General features: G+C 57.0%; 2 protein-coding genes across 2 annotated transcripts in view; both read left to right on the top strand.

Moving 5' to 3' along the window:
• LOC127051249 (uncharacterized) overlaps positions 1-21,839 on the top strand; it is a 385,487-nt gene that overhangs the window by 170,178 nt on the left and 193,470 nt on the right. The window lies entirely within an intron of this gene.
• LEP (leptin) lies at positions 2,702-7,286 on the top strand. Its single transcript, XM_050953510.1, has 3 exons — positions 2,702-2,740; positions 5,099-5,269; positions 6,924-7,286. Exons 1-3 carry the CDS (start codon positions 2,702-2,704, stop codon positions 7,284-7,286), a joined length of 573 nt encoding a protein of 190 aa, XP_050809467.1.

Here is a 21,839-nt window from a genome sequence, read left to right as displayed (position 1 = left end):
AAGCTTCCCAGCTTCTGGATTGCACCGCGCCAAGCTCCCTGGCTCGAATCGGGTCCCGCGCCGGCCGGCCTGGAGGCAGCGCTGGCTTCGCACCCGGAGCGTGCTGCGGGCAGGGCCGGCGCTACCATTTAGGCAGCGTAGGCAATTGCCTAGGGAGCCAGAATAATTGGTGGGCACCATTTTGCTGGAGGGGGCGGCAGGCGGCTCCGGTGGAGCTGCCACAGTGGTGCCTGCGGAGGGTCCGTTGGTCGGCGGCTCCGGTGGACCTCCCGCAGGCACGACCCTGGCAGCTCCAGCGGAGCCGCGGGACCAGCGCGCGGGGCGGCGATATTGCCGTCCGCCTAGGGTGCTCAAACCCCTAGCGCCGGTCCTGGCTGCGGGGGCCACGATTTTGAATTCTGTTTTAAAAATTCGTCCTGCCGAGGGCTCCAACGTTTCCTTGCACCAGGTGCTGCCTTCCATAATGAAAAGGGGCCAAGGGTGCCGCGGCTGAGCTCAGCGGCTTGTCTTCACCCCTCCACTCATCCCCCCGCGCACTCCCAGCCTCTGCGCGGCTTCTCGGTTTGCAACACGCAGGGAGGCGAAAATCAGACTCCCTTGAAGGGGACCTGAAATGAACCCCGCGCTGTTTGCGGGGCTAGCGATCGCCGCGGAGCAGCGAACTCGAAGGGTTTATTGGTTCCCGCGGGGGCCGATTTATTTACACCGTGGCCTCAGGGAAAGCTCCGCCTGGGCTGGGTTAATCTTCAGCCGATTGAGCGCCTCAGTTGCGCGCTCTCGCTCCTGTTTTTGTTTCGCTTTTAAAATCCAGCGCGTGAAACGGTTTCTGGGGAATTAAATCGGATCTTTTGGAGGCGGATTCCAAAACTGGCTCCTGGCCGGAAAATTCGTTCGTTCGGATTATCCAAACCTGCCGCAGTCTAGATGGGGGGAGGGGGGGATCCGAATTCTGCGTCTAGCTCGCGTTTCTGTTACCTTGAGATGGCAGAAGGAATTCGGTTTATTCAAAACGAAACTCGGGCTGGCAAAAGTAAATACAAGTTTTCCAGAGAAGAGGAAAGTTGCGAAGTGTCTCCCGGCTCCCCGCCCGCCCCAGGCGCTGGGCGCGGAGCTGCTGATCGGAGGGGAGAGGGCGTGTTGTCTGCACAACCAGGTGCAATTCGTTTTCAAACTCCTTGTATCATACGAAGGAATGAATAGCACAGAAACGTCCGCCGCGCGCGTGGCCAGCAGCACGGCAGGTGTGCAGCGCCGAGCGCCGCTCCCCCGGACACGCCTCCTCCGGTAACCCTGCGATCTCACTGCCCCTGGCGGCTCTTATCGATCCAGGCTGGAGGGGCGCCTTCTGCTCTTATTGCCTCACCAAAAGCACTTCCTCTTGTAAGCGCTTACAACGCTGGGGGCTAAATAATCAATTAATAAAACCACAGTGACATGTCCCCGTCCGTAAACCCGGCCGGCCAGCCAAGGACCTCCAGGGGCTCGCCTCTCAGGGGGCCTGGGGCTTTCACAGCCGGTTACAAAAGGTTACACCACACACAGGAGCCCCGCGATAGATAGGTAGATGGAGGGGGTGTTGGGGGGTAGATAGATAGAATGGGTGGGTGGGGATAGATAGATAGATGGGTTGTTTGGGGATAGATAGAGAGTTTGGGGATAGATAGATAGAGGGGGTGGGTGGGGATAGATAGATAGATAGATAGAGGGGGTGGGTGGGGATAGATAGATAGATAGATAGAGGGGGTGTATGGAGATAGCTAGATAGAGGGGGTGTTTGGGGATAGATAGATAGATAGAGGGGGTGTATGGAGATAGATAGAGGGGGTGTATGAGGATAGATAGATAGATAGAGGGGGTGTGTGGGGATAGATAGAATGATGGGTGAGGATAGATAGATAGAGGGGGTGTATGGAGATAGATAGAGGGGGTGTTTGTGGATAGATAGAGGGGGTGTATGGAGATAGAGGGAGTGTTTGTGGATAGATAGAGGGGGTGTATGGAGATAGCTAGATAGAGGGGGTGTTTGGGGATAGATAGATAGAGGGGGTGTATGGAGATAGATAGAGGGGGTGTGTTGGGATAGATAGAATGGTGGGTGAGGATAGATAGATAGAGGGGGTGTTTGTGGATAGATAGAGGGGGTGTATGGAGAAAGCTAGATAGAGGGGGTGTTTGGGGATAGATAGATAGAGGAGGTGTGTGGGGATAGATAGAATGGTGGGTGAGGATAGATAGATAGAGGGGGTGTTTGGGGATAGATAGATAGATAGAGGGGTTGTATGGAGATAGATAGAGGGGGTGTATGACGATAGATAGATAGAGGGGGTGTGTGGGGATAGATAGAATGGTGGGTGAGGATAGATAGATAGAGGGGGTGTTATTGGATAGATAGATAGATAGAGGGGCTGGGTGGGGATAGATAGATAGATAGAGGGGGTGGGTGGGGATAGAGCGGTTCCCAGCCCGATCCGAGCGGCAGGTGAGGCTGGCCCCCGGGTTTGCCCCCAGGCCGGCGCGGGCAGCTGGGTGTCCGGGCGCGGGGAGGGGACGGGAGAGGAGCCCCGCGCTGCAGCCGGCCCGGCTCTTCTCTCGCTCTGCCCGGCGCTGCAGCGGGCGCTCGGTGGGGCGAGCCAGAGGAGGGAGCGATGAGTAACCCTTGTGCAATGCTGCCGCGGAGCTATATAAGCCGGCCCTGCCCGACATGGAGCCAGCGCAGCGCGGAGGGGAAGCGAGCCGGGAGGTAAGGTGCGGGACCCCCTTCCCTTCTCCTCGGTCCTTCCCGGGGCACCGGGCCCCAGGCTGGCTGGCTCCCCGCCGCAGCTCAGCTGGGGCTGCCCTGCCCTGCTCCCGCCCAGCCATGGGGCAGGCAGCCAGAGCCCGGCGCTTCTGCTCTGCCTAGGGACCGGGAAGGAACCTCTCTGGGGCCATGGGGTTTAAAAGCTGCCAGGCGGGGGTGGCCCTGTGGGGAGGGCAGGGGCTCGGGGGAGCAGGGTTCCCTGCCTGGCTTTGCCAGCCAAGTCCCCGTTACGTGCCTCAGTTTTCCCTGTTGCCAAATGGGACTGAGGCTCGGAGGTCTGTGGGAGGAAGAGTGCCAGGTGGCACTGTTGTGTTAATGGGGGATGAAGGGGCAGCATATAGGGCAAGACAGAATTTACCCCTCTCCAGGGGGTGTGGGGAAGGAGCCCCATAGTCCTGGTGATCTGAACCCCTGCAAGACAGGGGGCTCCCCACTCATCTGGGGGAGAGAGCAGCCCAGGGCAAGGGAGGAAGCAGGTGAGACATGAAGGAAGATTGGAGAGAAGGGGCAAAGAAACTGACCAGGTGGGGAAATCCAGGGGCCCAGTGTCACAGGGGCCAGGTCTGGAAGGAAGCTTGGGATCAAGAGGTCCCAGTGGAGCTGGTGTCTCCTCTCACTCATGCTGGGGGGAGTCTGGTGCTAGCTCAGCGCGAGGCCTGGGAGGTGCAGAGGGGTGTCAGCAGGACGCTGTGGTCTATCTCAACCCTGTCAAACTGCCAGGAGACTTTATCTGGCCAGATATAAAGCCAGTGTCCCTGCCTGGGCACACAGGACTGTCGAGCGGCTCTCCGCACCATGTCTCTTGCGCTGCTTGGCTGAGAGCATTTCCTCATGCAGAGATGCTTGGGCTGTGAGCAGCCCTGGCTGCTGATGGGGAGCCTGTTATGTTTCACTGTGGGGGCTGGTTTATTCCTGCTAGGGGAAAGATGCCTGATTAAGCCAGGGGCTGGGGTCCAGTGATCACTCGTCCCCCTGGCCTTGTGTCCCCCTTGCCATGCGCTCGTGCGTTCTGCTCTGCACCACGTTGTCCCATTGCCAAGAGGAAGGGCTGGTGGTGGAGATGTTGGGCTGGACGAGGGAGAGCTGGGGTCTGGCCCTGGGCAAGTCCCCCCGTACAGCAGCGATGATGTTACTGCCTGACCTCGTGCTGTGAGGAAGTACCTGCACAGCAGTGACAGGACCTTGCCTGGCCCCAGGCAGCTCAATCCAGCCTTGCTAGCCAAGGGCCACGAGACCCGCTTTAATCTAGCTAGTGCAATGACCAGGGCAGTGCCGATGTGGCAGCATAGACCCTGGCACAGGCTAGCAAGTGACAAGCCTGCCAGGGGCCCCAGGAACATACGCGATTGCTGGCCACCATTTCTTCAGCGAGAGGCAGCACTGCCGGGAATCTCAGCCTGAGCCTTTGCAGGCCACAGGGCAGGGAGCCCTGCCAGGAATCTCAAACCGAAACCTTGACACATCACACATGGTGCGGAGACGCACGGGCCTGTGGCCACCAGTGAAAGAGAAAAGAATGCACAGTGGAGGGGGAGGGGTGGCCAGGCAGCTGCCAAGTCAGCGAGAGGGTAATATGAGGACATGGGGAGTGGAAGGGAGTCGACAGGCTTGTGGCTGACGGACTGGGCTGGAGTCAGGAGCTCTTGGTTCAGTTCCCAGCTGTGACACAGCCTGCCTGTGGGAGCATGGGGAGCCGTTTAATCCCTCCGTTCCCCATCAGGGCTACGGGATAATGACCTCTCTCATCCTCCCGCTGGCTAGCCAGCCTGGGAGCTCGTTGGGGCAGAGCCTGTCTCTCCCTGTGGACACGCAGCACCCAGCCCCATGGGCCCCAATCTTGGGTAGGTGCAACCCAAACAACTCACACGTTTGTTCCGCGCTCCCGTGGAGAGCTGCGGGTGTAAGGTGCGCTGCATAGACCATGCTGCTGAATGCTGCAGGGCACCTCCAGGGACAGCTCCCCGTCCTGTGTCCTGCTGCTTTAACACCTGGGGCTGCAGACAGTCAGTGCAGGCCTGTACAATGCAACGCCCCCGGAGGCCTCGTCAGCAGCTGGGACCCCTGGTTCTACTGGCATGGGCTCCTCGGCTCAGGTTAAAAAACCCAGCCGAGAGCCAGACGCAGATTCGGGGCAGTTGCTCCTTCATTTGATAGCTTGGTGCCCTGTGCACAGGCAGAGCAGCCCACCCCTGTTGGAGAAGAGGCAGCCACAGCACCCCATAGCTCTCAGACCTCCTGGGAGGCAACGTCTCTAGGGGGCTGCAAACACCCCTTTAACTTGCGTCGCTCTTGCCTGTTTAGGGCCTTAGCGAAGAAGGAGGGAGGAAAATGCGGTGTCCCAGCTTGCCGCTCTGTGGGCTGCTCTGCGTTTGGCTGCCTCTCTTCTACAGTCGGCCAGTGAAAATCGACAAGGTCAAAGCCGATACCAAAAACCTCACACGAACCATCATAGCCCGGATCCAGGAGCACCAGGTATGAGGGGGCGAGCCGGGCAGAGGATCAGTGGGGTGATTGAGTCAGCTCATGGAAGGATTCCTCTCCCGGCACTGCTGTATTTCACCCTCAGGGCATGAACAGACTCCTGGGGCCAGGCCCTCTGCAGGTGGAAAGCAACACCCAGCCCGAGAAGGCAGTGGGCCCCACCAGCTGAGGATCTGGCCCAGGGAATCAGAGCTGGACGCAACTGTGGGTGCCGGGTTGACGAGTCTGTAACTGCCCACCCCATCCTGAGTCCCTTCCCCGGGGGAACGGTTCTGCTGTCCCTGATCTGGCTGGAAGGGAGCCTTCCCCGAGGGTCAGCATGAATCTCCCTTGCTCCCTGGGACAGCCCTTCGCTGCCCTGCGCTGAGGACAGGCAGCTGGGGTGTCATGTCCTGGCTGCTGTCCTTATCTCTGAGACAGGAAACACACACACACAGTTTTCTAGTACGTGCTACTTCCATCATCCGCGTTCCCCTGCTCCGAGCCCTTCCGGGCCTTGTCCTCCCTAGCACTGAGGGGCCCAAGCCTAGGCTGGCTGGCCAGGTGAGCTCTCCCCCGAGGCACGGCTATCTCTCTGCTCCAGGGATCTCCAGGTGTGTCTCAATGCTCCAAGCTCCTGGCACTCACTGAGCAGGTTAGGAGGGGCCCAAGGGTGGCCACATGGCAGTGGCAGAGAGGGAAGAAGGAGCCAGCTCCCAGGCTCTGTGGTTTAACCGCCCATACTTTCTGCAGCCCCAAAGTGAGTCATTTGCTGCCAAATGCTGCAAACTGTCACTTGACTTTGCCCACTGGATGCCCCAACACTGCCCACCATGCTGCATTCCTACCTGGGGGCAGTGGCAGATTAGCCAGTGGGATGACAGGGCCCATGCCCAGGCCCCCCGGCCAATTGTGGGGCCCCGGAAAAATCCGCTGCTGGGCAGCGGAAGCCTGGCACCCCAGCAGAAGCACCGTTTGGGTGGGTCAGGGGAAGCCGCAGCGCCTGGAGCCCGGCTGTGGCCTGGGATTGGAGGTGCTCTCGCTCACTGCCACTGCTTCAGGGCTGGGGGAGCTCTCACTCCCCGCTGTAGCCCTGGGGCCATGGGGGGAGGGGACAGAGCTTCTCTGATCTTTGAGGGGGGCAAAAAGGAGCAAAGGGGTTGCAGGGCCATAGTAGAGGGAAGAATGAGGTGGGACCACAGGTGGAAGGGGTGAAGAGGGCCTCCCCACTTGCTCTGGCCGAGGGCCTCATGAAACCTTAATCTGCCTCTGCTTGGGGGATCCCAGATAACTCTCTGATGGAAGCCAGGGCAGGAGGCAGCAGGAGGCAGTTAGAACCAGCCCCTGTTTGTGACCTAGACACATGGCACGTGTGTTTCCTCCCCCTCTCTCTCCACCTCACACATGCTGTAGAAGGTGCCTTCAAAGGCAGCATAGCAAGGGGCCCAGCCAGTCCATGGCCGCCGGTGTGGCCTTCCCAATGCCTTTGCGATGGAGTGTTTGGTGTGTCCCCAGGAAGAGCATGCAGGCCTTTCCAGAGCTGTCTGAGCTACCGGGGCTGATCCCCGGAGCGTAGCCGTGCCATAGTCCTTAGCCAAACAGCCTCTGCAGAGAAGAGAGGGCAGCCCTGTGCTAGCGTGGCTAACTAGCCTTCTCCTCCATGCAGCTCTTTCCTCTGAACCTGAAGATAAATGGACTTGACTTCATCCCCGGAGAGCAACCCTTGGAGAGCTTAGACTCCATGGACAAGACCTTGCAGATATTCCAGAGGATCCTGCCCAGCCTGCCCATGGAAAACGTACCAGTAGCACAAATCTTCAACGACATAGAGAACCTCCGGAGTCTGATCCAGACCTTGGGTTCTCACCTCGGTTGCACCTTCCACAAATCCTCTAACCTGGACGCTCTGGGGAATCTGACAGAGCTGCTGACTACCTCTCCTTACACCACTTCCGTGGTGGCGCTGGACCGGCTCCAGAAGTGCCTGCACAGCATCGTCAAATATCTGGATCACATTCAGAGCTGCTAGAGGAGAACGGCTGTGTCACCAGCTGACTGAAAACCTCGACTGGGACATCTCCCGTAAGTCAGCTTCACAGCACCACCTCTGGCCCGCTGCTCTGAATGTCAGAATGTTCATCCCCACACGTACTTCCATTGAGAGAAAATACACCAAGGACTTTACCTGGTGCCCGGCCATACACTCCTCACTGTGCTTCTATCAAGGAGCAGAATACCGAGGCCTGAGGACTCTCACCACCACTTGAAGTTTGTTTGTGATCTGAATTGCTGCCTATGCCAAAGAGAAGTTACTATCCCCTGTAAGGAGCACAAGGCCGGCTATCCAGGAGCTACCATCATGCCTTTGTTGTAGGAAGTCTATGCCTGGAGCAGTTTGCCAGTATTTATTTATTGTATCTGTATTTTTTTAATTTAAGTTTGAAATGGGCTGCACTGACCCAGTGGCCTCTCTGTGGCGCTGTGCGCCTGTGGGGGTGTGGAGCCTAGCGTTCTCTTCCTGGGCCAAGAAAGGGGGGAGCGTTACATACGTGGCCCACGTCGCCTGATGGGAGGGGAACAGAAGTTTAGCATCACTCCTTCTGGATGACTTGAAAGTGGCAAGGTCCCATCCAACCCAAAGTGACTGGGGGCTGGCAGAAAACTCCATGGAGGTGTGACATGTTCGCTTGTTGACGTGTATATTTATTTCTTGTATGATCTGTTTTGAAGTAAAGTTCATTCCTCTGCTGCTGATCTGGTCCATTGGCCCCGGTGTTGGGATTTCACTGCCTTTCAGTTTGTACCTGGAAAACTTGGGCAAACTTTGCTCAGAGAAACCAGCAAGCGTCTTAGCACTTTTGGTCAAAAATACCGATCAGTACCAGGTCCTGTCCGGAGACAGGCCCATCGGTGTGCGTTCGTTCCAGCCATGCCAGGGCTCTGTCCCCAGCCAGTCAGGGGTGCTGGGGGGGAGGCTGCCTGCAGTGGGCTCTCAGAGGGACAGCCACCAAGCCAGTGAGGAAGTTGGGCTCCTCAAACCTGCTCACACCATGTGCTGATGAGTGTGGGACAGGAAATGACATCTCTTCATACAGGGGTTGGCCTATGTCATGGAGTGTGGGGGGAGACCAGACCCTGCACCCCCACTTCCTGCAGTTCACCGAGACTCTCAGCCAGCCAGTAAAGCAGAAGGTTTATTTGGACGACACGAACACAGTCCAAGACAGGCCTTGCAGGCACAGACAACAGAACCCCCTTTAGCTAGGTCCATCTGGGGCCCCCAGGGAGGCCACATCCCCATCGGGGCCCCTCTCCTTTTCCCAGCCAGCTTCAAAACTGAACCTCCCTCTAGTCTCTCACTCAGCCTCCCCCCGGCGCCTCCCCCAGCCTTTGTGTCCTTTGTCCAGTGTCCAGGGCAGAGGTGTTACCTGACCTCCAAACCCCCTCCTGGGTTTTCAGGTTACATGCTCAGGTGTCCTCCCTTCCCCAATGCAGACAGTCCCAGCACAACCCCCTGCAGCCTTCCCAGGTCAATACTCCCCACTCTGCAGTCACAGAACACAGCCAGAACGGTCCCACTTTGTCACGGCCTAGTTACCTGACACTTCTAGCCTCTCCCATTAATTGCCTGTTGTCTGCTGCACCCCCACAGCTGGATCCTCTGCCTGTGACTTGCCGCCATTCCCTGTCACCGTGGGAGCATCGGGGGGGGGCGGGATTTGGCCTCTCCCCTGGCCAGCCGGGTCCCTACCCCCAGAAGGGCGGGCCAAGGCCTCGACTCAGGACACGTCTGCGCTGCAGGCAGCGGTATGACACACCCGAGCCAGCCCGCTTCAACCCCAATGGCCACAGAGCGGCAGTAGCATGTGCTGCTCCCAGAGTGCCAGGGAAGTCCCCGGCTGCTGGCCCTGCTGCTGCGGCTTGGCTGATGCTGTTCTTCAAGTTAGCGACAGCTGAGGCATGTCTAGAGCCTATTGCAGCGACCTCACTGATTGCAGCGTAGCCAGACCGGCACCCGTGTCCTGGCCCCCTGCAGCCCCCCGGCACGGCAGGCTCCCAACTCCGGCAGTGCTGACACGGCTTTGCCATCTGCCGCCGGTGGGATGTGGTAGTGGGGAGCGTGTTCCATGGGGGGGTTCTCGGGGGGTGTCGCAGACAGGGGGAGAGCGGGGACAGAGCTGTGACACCACCTGTGCCTGCCTCTGGACGAAGACGCCTCTCTGAACATGGCCCAAGCTCGGCCTCATGGGTGGCTTTGTCACCACGTCTCACTCTCACTTTTCTAAAACTTCATGGCCACCTCCTGCTCAGTGTCTGTCTAAACCCCGTCCTTTGTACCAAACCCAGCCTCAGCTGCAAGCACCAGCCCTGCTCTCTGCAGTCTCCTGGGAAAAGAAGGGCCTGGCTTCGTACCAAGAGCTAGCAGGGTAAGGAGAAGAGACGCTACCAAATGTTTGGTATGAAACTTCTGTATATCCCACTTTCCCCACCATCGCCACCTTCTAACATTATAATGAAACAAAGGATCTTTCTGTCTCGCCTGCTCCCTCCTCTTCCTCCAGCAGGTTATCCTAGTGGCTACATGATGGAGACCACACAGGTCTGGTTATGCTGGTGCGTAGCTAGGCCGGCTGTAGTGTAGGTGCAGCCTATGGCGATGGCAGGAGGTGGGGGGTTCCGTTTCTATAGGAACATCACTGCCTTGAATGACTGTCACTGAGTCCCCGGGCTGGGCGCTGCTCTGGAACTGCTCCCCACCAAGCCAGTCAGGACTCTGGGGAGCCTCCTCTCCCTTGGAGCAGACTTGTTCAGGGCAAGAAGCTCACACGGCTTCACCTCCTGGGTCTCTCCTTGGAGCATTCAGCATTGATGTTTGTGTTTGGGGGTTACTTGCTGTGTGCTGAGCTTGTGTTTGTCAGTCTGTTTGGTTTGTTTGTTTGAAGGACCGTGTGCTGTAGCTGGCAGTTGGAGGCTGAGCTACCAAGGAAGGTTTGAAAGCTAGAAGCCTCTGGTAATTGGCTGAGCCTTAACCAGTGGGCGGGGCATTCACTCAGGCCAGAGCTTTATAAAGCTGCGCACAAGCGATCAGGGAGCTTAGCGAACAGGAACTGCTAACGGGGAGTTTCGCAAGGGAGTTCTCAGTCTGACACTGAGCAGATCAAGAGTGACTACAGGGCTCTGGGAGTACGGGTGAAGGAGTTTGGAGCGCAGGTGGTATTCTCTTCGATTCTTCCTGTCGAAGGTAGGGGTCCGGGCAGAGACAGATGCATCATGGAGGTGAATGCCTGGCTGCGAAGATGGTTTCGCCAGGAGGGCTTTGGCTTCCTCAACCACGGGATGCTATTCGAGGAAGGACTGCTAGGCACAGATGGCTTTCACCTTTCGAAGAGGGGAAAGGCCTTATTTGCGCAGACTGGCTAACCTAGTAAGGAGGGCTTTAAACTAGGTTCGACGGGGACAGGTGAGCAAACCCCACAGGTAAGTGGGGAACAAGACCTGGGAGATGGGTCAGAAACAGGAGGGAGCATGGGCTATAATGGCAGAGAGAAAGGAGAGTCAGGGCGAAGCTGGGAGGCAAGATCAAACCAGTATCTTAGATGCCTATATACAAATGCAAGAAGTATGGGTAATAAGCAGGAAGAACTGGAAGTGCTAATAAATAAATACAACTATGACATTGTTGGCATTACTGAAACTTGGTGGGATAATACACACGACTGGAATGTTGGTGTGGATGGGTATAGTTTGTTCAGGAAGGATAGACAGGGGAAAAAGGGAGGAGGTGTTGCCTTATATATTAAAAATGTACACACTTGGACTGAGGTGGAGATGGACATAGGAGATGGAAGTGTTGAGAGTCTCTGGGTTAGGCTAAAAGGGGTAAAAAACATGGGTGATGTCGTGCTGGGAGTCTACTACAGGCCACCTAATCAGGTGGAAGAGGTGGATGAGGCTTTTTTCAAACAATTAACAAAATCATCCAAAGCCCAAGATTTGGTGGTGATGGGGGACTTCAACTATCCAGATATATGTTGGGAAAATAACACCGCGGGGCACAGACTATCCAATAAGTTCCTGGACTGCATTGCAGACAACTTTTTATTTCAGAAAGTTGAAAAAGCTACTAAGGGGGAAGCTGTTCTAGACTTGATTTTAACAAATAGGGAGGAACTCGTTGAGAATTTGAAAGTAGAAGGAAGCTTGGGTGAAAGTGATCATGAAATCATAGAATTTGCAATTCTAAGGAAGGGTAGAAGGGAGTACAGCAGAATAGAGACAATGGATTTCAGGAAGGCAGATTTTGGTAAGCTCAGAGAGCTGATAGGTAAGGTCCCATGGGAATCAAGACTGAGGGGGAAAATACCTGAGGAAAGTTGGCAGTTTTTCAAAGGGACACTATTAAGGACCCAAAAGCAAGTTATTCCGATGGTTAGGAAAGATAGAAAATGTGGCAAAAGACCACCTTGGCTTAACCACGAGATCTTGCGTGACCTACAAAATAAAAAGGCGTCATATAAAAAATGGAAACTAGGTCAGATCACAAAGGACGAATATAGGCAAATAACACAGGAATGCAGAGGCAAGATTAGAAAAGCAAAGGCACAAAATGAACTCAAACTAGCTATGGGAATAAAGGGAAACAAAAGACTTTTTATCAATACATTAGAAGCAAGAGGAAGACTAAGGACAGGGTAGGCCCACTGCTCAATGAGGAGGGGGAAACAGTAACGGGAGACTTGGAAATGGCAGAGATGCTTAATGACTTCTTTGTTTCGGTCTTCACTGAGAAGTCTGAAGGAATGTCCAATATAGTGAATGCTTACGGGAAGAGGGTAGGTTTAGAAGATAAAATAAAAAAAGAGCAAGTAAAAAATCACTTAGAAAAGTTAAGTGCCTGCAAGTCACCAGGGCCTGATGAAATGCATCCTAGAATACTCAAGGAGTTAACAGAGGAGGTATCTGAGCCTCTAGCTATTATCTTTAGGAAATCATGGGAGACGGGGGAGATTCCAGAAGACTGGAAAAGAGCAAATATAGTGCCCATCTATAAAAAGGGAAATAAAAACAACCCAGGAAACTACAGACCAGTTAGTTTAACTTCTGTGCCAGGGAAGATAATGGAGCAAGTAATTAAAGAAATCATCTGCAAACACTTGGAAGGTGGTAAGGTGACAGGGAATAGCCAGCATGGATTTGTAAAGAACAAATCGTGTCAAACTAATCTCATAGCATTCTTTGATAGGATAACGAGCCTTGTGGATAAGGGAGAAGAGGTGGATGTGATATACCTAGACTTTAGTAAGGCTTTTGATACGGTCTCCCATTATATTCTTGTAGATAAACTAGGAAAGTACAATTTAGATGGGGCTACTAGAAGGTGGGTGCATAACTGGCTGGATAACCATACTCAGAAAGTAGTTATTAATGGCTCCCAATCCTGCTGGAAAGGTATAACAAGTGGGGTTCCGAAGGGGTCTGTTTTGGGACCGGCTCTGTTCAATATCTTCATCAATGATTTAGATGTTGGCATAGAAAGTACGCTTATTAAGTTTGCGGACGATACAAAACTGGGAGGGATTGCAACTGCTTTGGAGGACAGGGTCAAAATTCAAAATGATCTGAACAAATTGGAGAAATGGTCTGAGGTAAACAGGATGAAGTTCAATAAAGATAAATGCAAAGTGCTCCACTTAGGAAGGAACAATCAGTTTCACACATACAGAATGGGAGGAGACTGTCTAGGAAGGAGTATGGCAGAAAGAGATCGAGGGGTCATAGTGGACCACAAGCTTAATATGAGTCAACAGTGTGATACTGTTGCAAAAAAAGCAAACGTGATTCTGGGATGCATTAACAGGTATGTTGTAAACAAGACACGAGAAGTCATTCTTCTGCTTTACTCTGTGCTGGTTAGGCCTCAACTGGAGTATTGTGTCCAGTTGTGGGCACCGCATTTCAAGAAAGATGTGGAGAAATTGGAGAGAGTCCAGAGAAGAGCAACAAGAATGATTAAAGGTCTTGAGAACATGACCTATGAAGGAAGGCTGAAGGAATTGGGTTTGTTTAGTTTGGAAAAGAGAAGACTGAGAGGGGACATGATAGCAGTTTTCAGGTATCTAAAAGGGTGTCATCAGGAGGAGGGAGAAAACTTGTTCACCTTAGCCTCCAATGATAGAACAAGAAGCAATGGGCTTAAACTGCAGCAAGGGAGATTTAGGTTGGACATTAGGAAAAAGTTCCTAACTGTCAGGGTAGTTAAACACTGGAATAGATTGCCTAGGGAAGTTGTGGAATCTCCATCTCTGGAGATATTTAAGAGTAGGTTAGATAAATGTCTATTAGGGATGGTCTAGACAATATTTGGTCCTGCCATGAGGGCAGGGGACTGGACTCGATGACCTCTCGAGGTCCCTTCCAGTCCTAGAGTCTATGAGTCTATGAGCATCCTCTGCCCCTCCATGCACTTCCCACAGTGAGTCCTGCACCCCCACTTCGCAGTCAGACGTGACTCTCAGCCAGCCAGTAACACAGAGGTTTATTTGATGACAGGAACAGGGTCTAAAACAGAGCTTGCAGGTACAGCGAACTGGACCCCTCGGCCGGATCCATTCTGGGGCCTAGCAAGCCAGACCCCCATGTCTCCCCTCACTCCTCATCCCCAGCCAGCTCCCAACTGAAACCCCCTCCAGCCCCTCCTCTCTGCTCAGTTCCTTTCCCGGGCCAGGAGGTCACCTGACTTCTCTGTTCTCCCACACCTTTAGCAACCCCTTGCAGGAAGGGCCTGGCCATTAGTTGCCAGGAAACAGAGGGTCGGCCAGGAACTGAGGCCCCCCCACAGCATTCTAGGGAAACGTTAAGAACAGCCCCACTTCGTCACAATGACGTGACACGTTCTTCCATTGCCATAGCTGCGTCTGCACTGGGGTTAGGTCGGCATTGCAACAGTGCTCAGGGGGATGGAGTTTTCAACTCCCTGACTGACAGAGAGAGGTCACCCACACTGGTCAGGGCAGACCAGGCCTCAGTGGAGCGGGTTGGGATTTCTGTAGCCTCAGGCGGTTCTTGCCTTGGGGTATGTTTGCCCTTCAAATGCTGCAGTGCATTAGGGCAAAAGGAATTCTGTGCTTGCCCCAGTCAGCACAGTGGCTGGATTTACCCCGACAGACGTAATGAGGCCGATGGAGGCTTTCAGCGCAGACCAGCCCTTATGCAGCCCCAGCACTAACCCACCTAGGGCTCAGGCTCTGCCCCAGGGCACTGTCACCCTCTGATCAGCCCCTCAGCGCCTGCCCAGCCAGCTCCCAGGAGGGTGACGTTCAAATGAGGGAGGCAGGCAGGTGACCTGCCACATCACTAGGGGGCACAGTGAGTGGGGGTCAGGAATGGAGAGGGCCTGTGGGGTGAATAGCTTAGAGGGTGGCCATAGTCCCTCACTCTGCAGAGGGGCAAAGATAAGGGGGAGGCCCTGTCACGGAGTCCCCAGGCCGGGCGATGCTCTGGAATTGCTCCCCACAAAGCCAGTCAGGACTCTGGGGGGCCTCCTCTCCCTCGAAGCAGACTGTCTGCAGGGCAAGAAGCTCACATTCCTGGGTCTGACCTTGGAGCATTCAGCATCCTCTGCCCCTCCGTGCACTTCCCACAGCTAGTCTACTCAGGCGGGGTCCTGGGGAAGCCACAGGGTCCTGCACCCACACTTCGCAGTCAGATGTGACTCTCAGCCAGCCAGTAAAACAGAGGTTTATTTGATGGCAGGAACATGGTCTAAAACAGAGCTTCTAGATACAGCGAACCGGACCCCCTCAGTCGGATCCATTCTGGGGGGCAGTGAGCCAGACCCCCACATCTGCACTTCACTCCTCATCCCCAGCCAGCTCCAGACTAACAACCCCTCCAGCCCCTCCTCTCTGGGCTGTGTCTCTTTCCCGGGCCAGGAGGTCATCTGATCTCTTTGTTCTCCCACACCTTTAGCATCTCTTTGCAGGGGGGAAGGACCCCGGCCATTAGTTGCCAGGAGACAGAGTGTCGGCCATTCTCTGTCCAGCCAGCATCACATCTGCCCTCTAGGGCTCTGCAACAATCACACCCCCTTCTCCCACCACCTAGATACTTAAGAACTGCATAGGGGAAACTGAGGCACCCACACAGTATTCAGAGAAAACATTATGAACATTCCCACTTCGTCTTCCCCCCACCCCCAGCATGACAGGTTTAGTCTCCCTGGTGGTTTGGGGGATCTGGATTCTCTCCATATCACCTTCCATCATGAGACCGTCCCTCCTCAGCCCCCACAACCCCACAGAGGGGTTTCCATGCCCTAAGCCTTATCTGATGGCCCCTCCAGCTCCACCCTCGGCCTCCCCCTCCCCACAATGAATCCCATGCTGGGAAAGGAGGGCACAAAACAACATCACAGGTGGCTGACACCGCACCCCTCCGTGCACAAAGACGGGCGAGCTGCACGCACCCCCCACCCCATGCATGGTACCGTGAGCTGCACCACACCCCACGGGGCCCAGGACACCAAGTAATGTGCTCAGGCTCAGCGAGCCCAGCGGCACTGCCAGCCTGCATCCTAGAGCCACAGGTGGGGGGCAGGGCAGGGCTGCTCACCTTCCCCAGCTTCCTCTGGGCCGACAGGGCACCAGCTGGTTACCTGGTCAATGTGCTAACTGGCCGTGATCTTTGCAGGGGCGGTTTGCTCCCAGGCCCTTGCGGGGGGAAGGGGCCCCAGGCATAGAGGGAAAAGCGAGGGCAGCATCCCAGCTTGCAGCTGGCTGGAGCAGCCGCCAAAGGACAGAAAGTTGGACCCTGAGCAGATTCCCTGGTAAGCTGGATGGGTCCCACGTCCATCCGTCCATCTGTCCGTCCATCTGTCCATCAGCACATTCTGCAGGGCTGAGTGTGCTGCTGTGAATGGGGCGCAGAGCCAAGCAGCGCCCAGACCGCGCACCGATCCCGGTGGCCCAGCTAATTCCTTTCGTGGTCTGGAAACACTTCAAAGCTTCCTTGAAAACAAGCCCAGGACAGAACAATGCACCTTGTTCAGAAGAACTGACACAGGCCTGCTGGGCTCAGCACAATCCCAGGGCCAGGCTGATCCCAGGGATTAAGAGCCCATCGCTGGCTGCCGAGGTCACGGCTGCAGGCCTGGGCAGTCAGTGAGGTCACCCCTGGATGGCACCTCCCGTGACCCCATGCCGCCCGGGTACCGCCACAGGGGCCTGCTCTGGGCCTCCTGCAAGGACGCCCATTGACTGCGGTGGGCCCTGAACCCAGCCCTCAGCACCGGGCCTTGTGCCTGTCCCCTTCTTCCATTGCGCAAGAGCCTGGCTCAGCCCCACAGTCCAGCAGGGTGACCCAGAGGATTCAGGGGGTCTGGGACAAAGCAATTTCAGGGGCCCCTTCCATAAAAAAAGTTGCAATACTATAGAATACTGTATTCTCGTGGGGGCCCCTGCAGGACCCGGGGCCTGGGGCACATTGCCCCACTTGTCCCCCCTCTGGGTGGCCCTGCGGTTCAGCCAGGCCCAGCTTGCGTCACTGCTGGGGGGCCAGGCCCAGCTCGCGTAGCCGCCAGGGTCCAGGGGCTGGGCTCAGCTCGTGTCACTGCCGGGGGCCGGGCCCAGCTCGTGTCGCTGCCGGGGGCTGGTCCCAACTTGCGTCGCCGCCGGGGGCCGGGCCCAGCTCGTGTCGCCGCCGGGGGCCGGGCCCAGCTCGTGTCACTACCGGGGGCCAGGCCCAGCTCGTGTCACTGCCGGGGGCCGGGTCCAGCTCATGTCGCCGCCGGGGGGCTGGGGCCAGGCCCAGCTTGTGTCGCTGCCAAGGGCCGGGCCCAGTTCGTGTCTCTGCTGAGGGGCCAGGGGCCGGGCCCAGCTCCTGTCACTGCTGGGGGGTGGGGGCCAGGCCCAGCTGCATCCGAGGGGTGTGTGTCAGACCCAGTTCTGGAACGACTCGCTCCGGGAGACGCGTCCCCCTCGTCCCCATAGCCTACGCCTGGCATGCGTACGAAAGGGCCTGTGTGCCAGCCAGCTTCCCAGCCCCACCTCCCCGTGCCCATGACAAGACAACAAACTCTGGGGACGGGCCCACGTCTCCAGGTGCTTTATACAGGGCCTAGCCCAGGTGCCCTAATCAGCACAGACCCGAGGGTCACGGCCCGTAGAGCACCTGTCTGGAGCCAGCGAGCGCTTTGCCTCTGGAGCAGCGATTCCTGTCAGCCCTGCCCCTCTTGTTCCCCCAGCGTCCTCCTTTGGGACACAGGCAGAAAAGACGAGACGCTTTGAAATGCCTCCCTGTCCACTTCCAGCCGCTTGGCGAGGCAGGCTGCAGGGACACTGAGGCTGCACTTTGCATTGGGGGAGGGGGCAGATACTCCCTCCCCTTCACTCCAGGCCCCATTTGCCCCCACCCGGCCCAGCAGTTTCCCTTGGCCACCCCGCGTCTTATCTTTCCAGTTAAATAACTTCAGAAGCTGCCCAGAGACACCTAACACCAGGCTTGCCCCACCCAGCCTCGCTTCACGGGGCCTGGCCTGCATTTGCTGGAATCGGCAAATTCCCAGGTTGGACGAGGCCTTTGCCTGAGTGAGCCCTGTTAAGCTCCCTTAGGTCTGCCTGCGCTCCAGCCCCCATCGCCAGAGGATTGAGCTGCTCCCAGTACGTACCCTCCAGTCCCAGTCCCAGGGTCCGTCTCTCTGGCCCGGTCTGGGCAGGACAGCTCTCAGGACCAGGATGATGAAGGCCTGGGAGTGGCAGCCAGATTGGTGACGCTCACTCCAGTAGCCTCTGCCCGTCCTCTGTCGAGTTTCTCTGGTCGTTTTCCCCATGATCTGGGTGTGTTCGGGGAGATGCTGGGTGGCACAGCCCAGCCCCTCCCTCCCTTCGCCCGCCCAGGAGGCCTAATGGCTGAGCCACCAGTTCTGTCCTATTCATTTCCAGGGCCACATCTCATGTTTTTCACACACATCATTTCAAGACAGGCCTTGAAGCATGTGAGCTCGGCTTGTTTGTTTCACTCAGTTTGTCTGTCTCCCATTTGCAGCTCCTCCCTCCAGCACTGCTTAGTGCCGGTTATGGTGACATCTGAGGAATTTCCACCTGCTTTTCACAGCTGAGCTCACCACTTGGGTACATTTGTATCCCCAATTGTCACAGCAGCAGCTCCTGCTCTCCCAGCCCTGGGTTCACCCCATCCACAGCCCTGCCAGTGCCCCTCAACCCCAACCCGTGGCCCCCTGCTAGCCCAGTCCTTGCCCCTCCCAGACCTGCCAGTGCCCCCCACTCCTGACCCGCAGCCCCCTGCTCTCCCAGCTAGGCTCTCGCCTGCTAGTCCTGCGTGGTTTGGCACTGTGCACATGAGGCCTCAGGCGAAGTGTCTCGGTTCTCCCCTGCCATGAGTCAGCGCTGGCCTGAGACCATTCTCCATCGCTGGCTTGCACCCGGTTTCCTCTGGACGTCACAGTGGGCGTCAGCGCTTGCAGGGGCTGGTGCCTTTGTCAGACCCAGTCTGGTTTTAAACGATTCATTTCACCTCGTAAAACAACCGCCCTCATCTCCTGCCTTCAGCATGCAGAGGCCAAACCCCCTCGCACGGCCAACTCAGCCGCTTCGCTCCACCCGCACAGCCCAGCCCATGGGTCCAAGAGAGTCCAAGGGGCAGGCGGTGCTGGGAATGCGAGCATGTAACCTTTTCCAGCTGGGGAGGGGACTGCGTCTAGGTGATTCACAACAGGCCGGGCAGCTTGCAGGGAGGCTGCAGACTCCATGCATTGCCAACATCCGCCCCCCGTGGGGTGTCGAGCCTGTCCGTCCTCCCCGCAACCCCAGCAGACCCGGCGTTCCCCTCAAACTCCCAGCTCCACATTCCTTTGAAAATAATTCCACACCTGATCGGAAGCAGCACTTCTGTGGCTGCATACCTGACGTGGGCTGCACAACAGCTTGGCTCGGGCGAGCGGAGACTATTTGGCACGCGCTTCCTCCCCCCGCCCTGGGCTCCTGGCTCCAGCCATTTTCCCATCAGCTTCCTGCCAGTAACACATGAACTGCTAATTGCATCCTGCAGCGTGAGAGCCCAGGCCCTGCTGCCTAAGGCAGCCCCAAGCTGGCATGTGGCAGCAGCTCCACGGGCTTAGGGACAAGCAGCGCAACAGTCAGCGTGCAGAGCGCGGCTCAGACTGGAGGCTCTGCCCTGGGCACAGGCTGTCGGCTGGGGAAGGGTGTCACGGACTCCCAGGCCCTATGCTCTCTCCCGGCTCCGTGCAGTCCTTGGAGGAACCCTCTTCAGTGCGACAGCCCTTCTTGGGGAGTCCACTCTTTCTCAGGGGTTAAGTCGTAGGCACCTCCACCTCCTGGAACTGCACCTCTCTGAGCCCTCAGCAAGCCTGCCTCTGCCCTGTGCCCCCACAGGACGTCCCCTCACTCTGGACCCCCGGGGCCTCCACTCCCAGAGGGAATAATGACACCCTGATCTCTAGACCGGAGCGACTGTCAGCCAGTGTAACACAGGAGGAGTTATTGAGCATCTTAACCCAGCAGAGGAAACTTTCTGGGCCCTTGGGCCTAGCACCCCTCAGCCCCATACATCCAGGTCTCTCCTGGGGCAGAGCTGGCCAGGGAGGAGTGGCAGATGAACTTCCACTCCGAGCCCAGCAGATAGGAAACTGAGACCCACAAAGTATTCATGCCAAGCACTAAGAAAATTCCCCACCCTGTCACTTCTCTCCCCCCTTCGAGTCTGAACTGAGCGGGGTCACTCCAGCCAGTGACCTGGGGAAGTTCAAGGTCCTCTCTCCAGGACAAAGCGTCGCCTAGAACATTTGAACTCTTCTCAACATGGACCACGTCCAGCTCATAACCCTGGGAGATCAGACTTCATCTTAGGGTTTGGCCCTTTTCAGTTGCTGCAGCCCAGCCCTGCATCTGAGGCATCTGGGGATACCCTGAGGGCCTGGCCCAGTCTGGGTTTACCAGGTCGGGCCCCTGGCTTAGAGACTCCTCAGTGTGCAGCACACCCCTGGCACTGCTTGGGCCAGACTTCCCCGTCCAGCTCGCCCGTCTCACGCAGCCCTGTGGTGGGAGACAAAGTGGGGCACAAATTTCCAGTGGTGCCCTGCCTGCCATCCCATGAGAGACCTGGGCCTTTTTCTTGGTTTGCGGGATGGGCCAGTCTCTGATCCACTGTGGCCAGCTCTGCCTTTAGACAGACACTTCCCACCTTGTGGCCCAGGTACAACACCTCTGCCAGCCCCACCCTACACCCTCCGGCCTCTCTAGTCCAGCATCATGGAGGTGTCTCAGCCCTCTTCACCTGGGGGACACAGCTGTCCCAGGCTGGCCTGAAGATACAGGTATTTATGCTCTCCCAGGCACAGTCCTCTCCACCCCCGTCAGGATCTGATTCCACACGTGCCGGGAGGGGGCAGGTGCCCCCTTGAGGCTGACAGGCAGGACCAGGAACCCAAAGAGCCCCATGGGGTGATGGGAGCAGATTCCAACCCGGCATCTGGGTCCCAAGGTGCCGGCCAGGAGTCTTTGGGGAGATCCCTGGTAGTGAGGTAACTTGTTTAGGATCTTGTCAGGCCAAGGCAGGGGCAGGCATTAGGCTTCGGAGAGTCCACACAGAGTCTGAGCGACCCATCCTTGGGGTCCAGACCCACGGGAGAGGCACAGGACTGGTGGGCGGTTGGACCTCCCCTAGAGCCAGCATGTCTCTGACCTCTCTCGCCCGGGCCTGGGCTGTTTCCCGGTGACTGGGAATGGGGAACACCTGGGGGGTGGGTGGGTGATTTTTGTCTCCCTTCCCCCGTGGACAGCTGGATTAGTGAGCTCAGGCTGGCTGGAGGGCAGCTGCTGGGAGGGACACAGCCCCTCTGCTCCCTGCCTGCGGGCAGGGGATAGCTGGGCAGAGGGGGCTTGATTCCAGTGGGAGACTGGCTCCTGTCTCAGGGAAGAGACCCACCAGGGGATCCCCCCTGCCTTCTCCTCCCTGTGCCCCGAACCAGCACCCACTCCTCCTTGGCAACGTGTGGCTTCACTATGTCCACATGGGACATGTGTCCGACTGGGCCGTGCCAGGACATGACTCACCTTCTGCTGGTTCATGATTTCACAGGGCCTGTCCCAGGCACACAGAGCCGAGACCCCTCCCCTGCTCCCCGGTGCCAGAGGAACCAGCACGCTGTCGTACCAGCCCCTCTGCGTCCCTTGGGCCCTGGCTAGGTTCTTCCTGGCCAAGCCCATGGGCTCAGTGAGCTTTCCCCAGAACGTACTCCCCCAATTCCCCATTCGTCTTCCTCTCCCAGTCTCACTTCCCTTCCATACGTGATGAAGTGCGACTGTTCTTAATGTTTCCCCTGAATACTGTGGGGGACCTCAGCTCTGGCCAACCTTCTGTCTCCTGGCAACTAATGGCCAGGCCCTTCCCCCTGCAAGGGATGCTAAAGGTGTGGGAGACAGAGAGATCAGGTGACCTCCTGGCCCGGGAAAGGAACTGAGCAGAGAGGAGACAGGTGGAGGGGGTTTCAGTTTGGGGCTGGCTGGGGACGAGGAGTGAAGTGCAGACGAGGGGGTCTGGCTCACTG

Source organism: Gopherus flavomarginatus, chromosome 1 (genome assembly GCF_025201925.1).
Source record: "Gopherus flavomarginatus isolate rGopFla2 chromosome 1, rGopFla2.mat.asm, whole genome shotgun sequence".
Classification (NCBI taxonomy): domain Eukaryota; kingdom Metazoa; phylum Chordata; order Testudines; family Testudinidae; genus Gopherus; species Gopherus flavomarginatus.
The sequence above is the reverse complement of the archived record's forward strand: the minus strand, read 5'-3'. Positions and strand labels throughout refer to the sequence as shown.